The 8,805-nt window shown below is 43.7% G+C and overlaps 1 protein-coding gene across 1 annotated transcript in view; it reads right to left on the reverse strand.

Annotated features, from left to right (window-relative positions):
* Positions 1-8,805, reverse strand: part of LOC118337602 — a gene marked incomplete in the record, with an annotated part of 210,328 nt that overhangs the window by 21,952 nt on the left and 179,571 nt on the right. Inside the window, 3 exon segments of the mRNA XM_035674711.1 lie at positions 453-851; positions 990-1,250; positions 4,099-4,222. Coding sequence (XP_035530604.1) covers positions 453-851; positions 990-1,250; positions 4,099-4,222 — 784 coding nt within the window.

Genomic DNA, 8,805 nt, shown 5'->3' on the forward strand with positions numbered 1-8,805 from the left:
TCGGAGTGGAAAATCTTCCGTGGAGTGCAACATGGGAACCTGGTTGCGGGCCCTCTGGCGGAGACACCACAGGTTCCTCCCCCCCTGCATGTTCGGACAACCTGCGTCACCACTGGAGCACAGGGACATATCCCATGTCCCTACCGGTGGGTTGAACTGCCCCACTAATCGATTAAAACCCAGGCCAAATTCCGGGGCCAAAATCAGGGGGTGCGTCAGGGCGGGAACTAAACCGCAGCCTTAACAGTATGCTTTTACCCTTATATCTAATTTCCACGCGGCACAACCAGGTTATCTGGTGAATATCCCCATGTACACAATTCTAACATCCACCCACGATGGCCTCTACCAAAGCCCCGGGGGTTCGAACCAGGGTTTCTGATGGATTATAACGATTGCGTGCCAGCCCGAACTCCACCATTGCCTGACGTATACCCCCTTGAATTCCTTACCGGGGACGCTTATGTCCCTCCTGGACCGGCGGGGAGGGTGTTGGTGGGGGGCCAGAACCCGGATCACCTGTCCGACCCCATGAGAGGCACTTCCCTGCGGAAAATGTCCGGGACTGCCCGCACCGCCAACACTCCTGCCCTGACGGTCCGAGGAACCCTCTGGTGGGCTCGGAGAGCTGCACCCGTAGTGGCTGGAACCCTGGGAAAGGAGAGAAAGCAGAGGGGCTCGGTTAATGCCGCGGGCAGAGAGCCGGGGCAAAAGTTTCAGACGGGGTAAGTGGGGGTGGGGTTCTTCTGCCGAGGCGCCGGCACGGGTCGGGTTGGGTGAGAGGGCCGCCTCTCGAGCCCGGTCCCCATCGTGGACGGCCAGGTGATCCTCGGCAGAGGGTAGACAGCGGCCTTCCAAATCCGCGGGTCGGTGGCACCGCACCCACTTCCGCAGGATCCCGGTTCGGGAGCCCCTCCACAAACTGTTCCAACACCAACCTGCTCCAGCATCTGCCTCTCACCGGCAGGTCCCCCCGGCTGCTGAGCCACCTGGTGCAGCGTCCTTCAGCTGCTGCGTATAGACAAAAGGACGGTCGGAGGGTCCCAGGGCGGCGGACCGGAACCGGCGGCGGTGATCCTCAAGGGAAAAACCCATCCTGTCCAGGATGGCTCTTTTGATGTTTCGAAAACTCCCCCCGGAGAAGAAGCTGGCAGGCCGAGCGCTGGCAGTCTGGGACTCTCCTGACAGCAGTGGAAGCAGGCCACGGCCCCACTTCCGCGCCGGCCAGGCCACACGGCCTCCGCCGTTGCCTCAGAACATTTCGAGGAAGGGGTTTGGGGGGTCATCCGCAGCTGTCATCCGGTGCATGGTGATGCCGTTTTGAGAAGGCAGGAGGGTGGAGGAAGAATGGTGACTCGGCCCCCGACCGGGCCAGCAGTCCTTCCAGCACTGGTTCTGCTTTCCCCGCCCTGGTTCTGGTGAGTGCCTCCAGATGCCGGCCTATTTAGTGGCAGTTCTGCTTGGTGGTGTACTGCCGTGATCTGCCCCAGCATCTCCCCCAGCAGTGAGACCAGCTGGTGAAGGGCTGCTGCTCCATAGGCTGCTGCTCACAATGCTCATAGTTGCAGTCTAGGCTCTGGCGTTTTGGTCACGGGATACTCCTCGTGACGTCTCTCTCCGGGGTCCAGCACACTACTGCCAATTATAAGGGAAGAGTCCTTAATTAATTATCAGCAGGGTGAGGTGATCAAACTCACCTGGTGCCGCTCTCCCAAGCCTTCCCCACACCTCTCTCCTGGCAGCTGAGCGCACGCCCACCCCCACAGTTACATTACTGACGTCTCTTCTTACCATGATGCAGGATTAACTTAATATAAAGTCAATGCAAAGAGACAAGTGGATGCCAATACATGAAAATTCACTCGAATTGAGGCAGATTCATCTATGTAAGCTGAAACCTTTATAATTTTCGAAAAAACTTAAACAGAGGCTTTTTCGAATCCCAGTATAAACGTACAGAAGGAAACGAGGGAAGAGAGTTGGTGCAATTCAATTTTATATGATTAGTAGAAAATCGACTTTAAAATGAATTAAAATATGAACATCTGTAATACTAGAAAGGCACTTGGAGAGTGCAGACTGTATGGTTCTTTGTTATATGGAAATCTGCACACCTTTTACCTTTTTTACAACGGGTTCGTAAAAATCCGGAATTCCGGATTTAAAAAAATAACATCCCTGATTGTTTATTTCTTACATACCTGCACAGTTTGTTTCTACAGTGATGTTTGAGGTGTCTGTTACATTTTGTTGTATGTTTAGTCACAGCACACCATTCACTTTAGTTACGACAGATTTGTCCATGCGCCATACATTCGGTTCCTTTTCACATAGACAGCGGTGTTACAGGTGACCTACCTCACAATTTTAATGAAGGTGAAAAATTGGTGTAATTCGTGATTCCAAAATTTAATGGGCTCTTCCCTGTCTTATGCTATACCCGTCCATAAAGTGAGTTCATAATCAAACAGCACCAAAAACATAACCTCGTTCATGGAGGAAATAATGGATGGTGTCAGTACATCTGACAAAAAGGTTGGAAACCTTAAGTCATTTCAAATCAATTTAGCTGAATCAAGACCACCTGAACTTAAATCAGTGAAACTGAGATGTGCCTTCTGCTTAAATTCATTTCACTCTGATCCTTCTGTCCCACAGTATGGCTACCCACCTGACCGACGATCCATCGCAGCCGGTGTCCCTCCTCAGACCATCACCCCACAGTCCCTGCAAGGCAAGACGGTAAGTGTTACAGTGCGCTCCCTCGCCTCCCATACACTCCATACTATGAAATTCAACTTCCTGCCCACGGCTTTCAGTAAACTCTTACAAAGAACAGAATTTTGAGAGCATTTACGTAAATAAAAAAGCCTCATCGCTGACATTCACCCACATTGACACACGTCTGTCTCAGTGATGTTTCGTTCTCAGCAACCTCTTATTGCTGTTTTTTCCACTTGTCTCAGCGGGACCAGTGTAATTATTGACAATGCCATTGTCCCTTAATGACAGTGCAAACACACAATGTGGCAGCACAAGTGAAATTGTCTTTGCTCTCAAATTGAAGCAGCGACAATCAACAGCGAGGGCTGATATTTCTGTTTGAAGCAAGCTGTGAATAATATTGTGATTGCTTGACTGCAGTCGAGTGCCTCGGCAGCTTGATGAGAGAAATTTTCCACACAGCGTTTGCGGTGCGCTGTTTTGTCACGGTGGACACGTTCCTTTATTTCACTGTGTCGCAACTGATAATATGCTGAGTGTGTGTGAATGTGTGTGTGTGTGTGTGATTGTGTGTGAGTGTGTGTGACTGTGGGTGAGTGTGTGTGTGTGAGTGTGGGTGAGACCTGCCTGTGCACGTGTTTGTGTGCACCACTCCATCCATATATCTGTAATTGAAATTACTCGGCTGCTCTTTATCCTCATCAAGTAGTTTTGTTTTAAACTGACGATAAAATTGAAGCTAGATGGTGGTAACACAACGATATGTTGACCCAGATTGCTGACATGTAATAAATCAAGCAGCTCACAGACAGTGGCCGGTAGCAAAGTCACAAGGTCAATGAAAGGCTGCCACATTTTCAGGAACACTTCCTCCCTGGTTGACATGTTATATTGAATTTTCTCCAGGTGCAGTATATTTCCTAGATCACTTAGCCTCATGTCAAATGTAGGAACCTTTTTAGATTTGAATGATTGTAGCTGAAGCCTTCCGGGTAATAGTGCAGACAGAGAAGTGGTCTGGGGTCTGAGCCCTAAACCTGGTTCAACTAGTTATCAGAGCTACAGTTAAACACTTGTCTGTCTTGCAAAAGAGAGATCTCAGTGAGAATTCCTGAATAAATAACACTTACCTAACTAAGTAAAAAGAAGAATGTGAGACTGGGAGAAGTTGAACAGAAGCAACATAGTCATCAGCACATAATATACTTCTGCCTCCAGACTGAGAATGTTGTTGTCCAACTGTTGGTTTAAATGCTTCATCTCATAATACAGGGTTAAAATAGTTTTTACTGGACAGTTAATCAACTGTGGAATAGTTCCTTTCCTCTTGAAAGTCATCAGTCACCTTCATCGTGTTTCATTTAACCAATGGACGGGTGGTGTTGTTGATGTCGTTAGTGTGGCTCTTCTTCTCTCCTCTGTGTGTTGCTCTGTGCAGCCGGAGGAGCTGACCCTGCTGCTGATCAAGCTCCGCCGGCAGCAGGCAGAGCTCAACAGCCTGCGGGAACACACAGTAGCTCAGCTAATGGCCCTGGGTATGGAGGGGCCCAACCCTAAGGTCAGCACTGAGTGTATACAGTATGTGTGTGTGCATGCACGCATTTGTGCTCTCCCAACCAAGCTGCCAAAATCTGTATTCCGTCTGTTAATGTATGTCTGCGAGGGGAGGTTCCTTGCGTAAGGTAGTGTACTCCAACTGAAATTGCTTTTGGTGTGTTCTGAAAGTTTCTGCAAGCTGAAGACATTCACTACAACTCAAACTCTTTTTTTGAATTAAAGTCGAATGGTCCACTACTTTGGTCCAGACTGAAATTTGACCTGAAATAGTACAGACATTCATGGTCCCCAGGAGATGAATCCGAATGACTTGAGTAATTTTTCAAGCAAGCACTATCAGCAGGTTGAAGTTACCAGGTAACCATGTTGTGGTTCAGACATTCATGGTTCCCAGATATTGGAGCCTACTGACTTTGATGGTCTACTGAGTCCTATCTACTGCCCCAGCAGGTTGACGTTTTCAGGTAAATTGCAATGAAATTTGGTGCATTTTACAAAAATAAACCTAAATAACTAACAGCATTGATGACAGCAAACCCAAACTCCAACTTTAACACTTCACACAATCACAAGTTTACTATTGTCATCAGGTTAGAAATACTATAGACATCACAATATCATTCTGGTGTCCAACTTGTTATTTTTCTGTGCGCACACCCCAAATTCAATTTCATTTTGGAGTATTGTTCTGGCATCAGTGCAGGCTGGTGGAGATGTAACTTTGTTGGGGATTGACGTGTGAATTTGTGGGTTTCCTTTTGCACCCATGTATGTGTGTGTTTGAGTGTGTGTTTTTCCATGGGGGCTCTACTCCTGCCCATGCATGCCGGCTTGAGGTCTCTGTGTGGTTGAGAGCTTGGATGCATCGCAGCTGATGCATCAAACAACATGACATCTTTTCAGCTTGATGTGCATCATGAGTGCTGGTTTAAAACCATCAGTGTTCTTTTATTTGCGTTCATCTTTGCAATAACCTGATCAGTTCTCAGATGGTTTAATTGGAAGAAAATTATTTTATAATGCATGTACAGTAGGGGACAAGGTACGTTTTATTAGTCTGTTTTCTGGGAATAATTGACAACAAAGCAGAAAACCAGAACACAAGCCGTTTTTCGGTTTTGTCAAAAAAACGGAAAATCAAAAGTTCAAGCTCGTTTCTCTCGTTTTTTGGTCATTCTTACTTAACAAAGAAATAATTACTAACTCAATATCTTGTTCCGTCGGGTGGGGCGAGTCCTCTGAATTGGCTAGTGTGTTCCATTGCCTGTGCTCTTCAAAATAAAAAGTCTTCCGATTTAAGATATGTCGAGACAAAAAATATTACTGTATATATAGACACTAGCAGACACACGACCCCAACATCACCCACAAAGAATCAAGACTGACACGGGCTTCAATATAAACAATAGTATTCATAATCATATTGAAAAAATGAGAAACTTGGTGAATTTAATGAATGACTCAGTTTCATGTGATTTTTTAGGCCACAAGGTGGCGCAGTTAATTACATGAAGAGTAAGACCTGAGGGCTTTACTTACGACGGAGGCTCAATATATCCAGAGCTCTGTACTTCATAATCCGGCCAACAAAACCTACACAAGCACCAACCAGTACAGAGATTAAACTAGGCCTATGAAACGACAGTACACAAAACATGACTGGTTATGACAGAAAACAGGAAATTCCCAACACAAATACCCTACTATTCCTAGTCATGTACCAAACAAAACCTTCCAGGGCAAAGTAATGACTCCCTACTTACTCAACTAATTTCAGGACCAAGCTTCTCTACACTGGTAGAGTAAGATACCCCTACCTCGGAAGAAGTGATCCAACCAAAACATGATATGAAACCCCCAAATTGCTGACAACACATAGTAGTATTTCGTGTAATCCAAAAATAATAAAAACATTTAAATAAACCATCCTGAACATGACTAACCAATCCATACTTTGTCGACATATTTACACGATAGATAAAAAATTAACTCCATCATCAAATAACAATTACCACTTTGTTGTTTTTTCCATAGGAGAATGACAAATACCAAAGACAAAGTGCAGAGAGAAAGATGTTTGCTTGTAATTTCCAGACCGGAACAAGTATATGAAGACACAATTTCACAATATGAGCTCCATCACTCAAGAAACCATTATCAACAACACATGTCTCCACAGAAGTACGAGCTATAGGACATAAAACCATAAACACCCTCCTGAGGAAATTGATGTAGAAAGCTTGCTCTGACATGACCCACAAATGTAAAAATAACTTCACAACTGCCATGAGCAAAGAGCAAAAAACCATCACCTTATAAATCAGTGCGTAGGCTCAGCTAGCACATATACCTACAAATCAAAATTGAATGAAATAGAGAATTACTGATAACACTCATTCTTGGTCAACAAAATGTACAAGGGATAGAAACAATTAATATGGATTATGCCCTTTAGATACAGCACCTAAAAAACTCACTGAGCCATATAATCACAACATTTCATCAAGAGCAGCACCCAAGCACAAATACAGGCTTTCAACAAAAAAAAAACTCTCAACGCATACTGCCTAATCACCGCAGTTAACAAAAAATAAATATGAAAAACCAAATATAAAATACTTTCCAACAAGAAAAAATAATTTTTATACTCGCTCCACACAATTGCAATCAAATGTCCATCCCCAACGCATGACAAATTTATCAGCTCGACAGAAACATGTCGTATGTGACCACCTTGTCACATTCCCCCTCACACTCACGCTCTCAGGCCTCCTTGACGGCAATCAGTCAGCACCAACCGCACATCGCATCCGCACGCTCCCTTCTTGATGCAGAACGCCGCACAGCGACGCAACAGCTCAGAGCCGGAACTATCGCACCCACACACCGTCCGTACCCCAAACCCAACAAACGTCAAAACAAAAAACATCACACACCAAATATCACCTCTAACATCACCACCTGACCGCGGAGACTTTAGGTCATATTTCGAGCGTGCAAGATCTACTGCAACACCCAGAGCCTGTGATATGTTTGAGCCATTCGCCGTTATAAAAAAGTCAAGCCCTCACAGAGTTTCTTGTAGTAACTGCGGGGCCACCTTGTGGCTCAAACATCACTGCACGAGAAGTCATCACAAATACACTTCATAATTCTCATTTTAAATAAGAATTCAATAGAAAAAAATCACCTAACAAATACGTACCTGTATCATTTGAAGAACTCGTGTCAGTCTGACTCGTGGGATGCCATTAAACGCACACAAAAACACCCAAAACAAATAAAATAAAAAATAAAATTCATATATTATAAATCATTGCTTCCGTATATTTTACCTATATATTTATAAATTACCCAATAATATAATAATTACTTCTCCATTTAAGATAAATATTATATTAAGATTTAATTCACATATATTTAATAAAAAAAATAACTATTATATTCATCCTAATTAATATTTCCCTCTGCAATTTAATATCCCCCCTATTCATTTTCCCACTTATTTATTTTCTGTGTTTTCATTTTACATATAGTTCAGTTATCGGATGAAACCTTTGTGACCCTACCATCAATCATGTAAACAAATGCCACGAGGAGCTGCTCATCCAACAACAAGGTCCAATGCCTAACTTTTCTCCCCATTAATATGGTTCGAATCAACAACCTCAAGGGAACTGCAGTGGAACATCGCCACATTAACCAATATAATTATGCTCACCATTGCACCGAGACAACTAGTCACGTAACATCTGAGGTGATATATATATGTTTGGTTAGATATCATATTCATAGGAAAAACCCAACACATATGGAAAGAGTGGACAGCGGAGCTGTATGTAATGCCTAAAATTATATTTTTTTGTAATTTATAACTTCCATACATCTATTATATAATCCCTCAATCACCCATCTTTGGATTGCAAATCCCATAATAAGGACATAGTACCCTCCTACCAATTTTATTTTATGAATTCTCCATGATCAACATAAACTAACATACTGGAACCCTCTCCATACTTAAGGAGCTCAGTATCTAATGAAAAGTACTCATGCTCCTCTAAGTAACGTATCCCTTGTTATGACACAAATATAACGATACCGTAGACGCAAGAACACAACACAAGGACAGACTCCAGCTGCAATCTTCCTCAACAGTGACTCATGACACCTACAATATCTGTAGTTGTGATGTATTGTCAATACACAGCTAAATATGCAATATGCTGAAAAACAACCACCTTTTTGACACTCTTGTCAGTGAACTGAACCACCAGGCCAATCCATGTTACCCCACACTATCAGCAGCAGAAGGATCAAGATACCCTGGAAAGATTCTGCCAAACCTTGGATTTATTAACTCCACAATAAATTTTTTAACCCATATCAGTTCCCACCACCCCCTTATCAAAAATTAATTTTCTCTTATCTAAACATCCTGTTTCATGGCAAATAAGGCTATGAACCAGTGTATAGTTAGAAAAAAAAAGATTGAGTCATAAATTATAAATAAGCTATGGTCTA

This window comes from Morone saxatilis, unplaced genomic scaffold, assembly GCF_004916995.1.
Source record: "Morone saxatilis isolate NCDOM2014 unplaced genomic scaffold, NCSU_SB_2.0 Contig10, whole genome shotgun sequence".
NCBI lineage: Eukaryota > Metazoa > Chordata > Actinopteri > Moronidae > Morone > Morone saxatilis.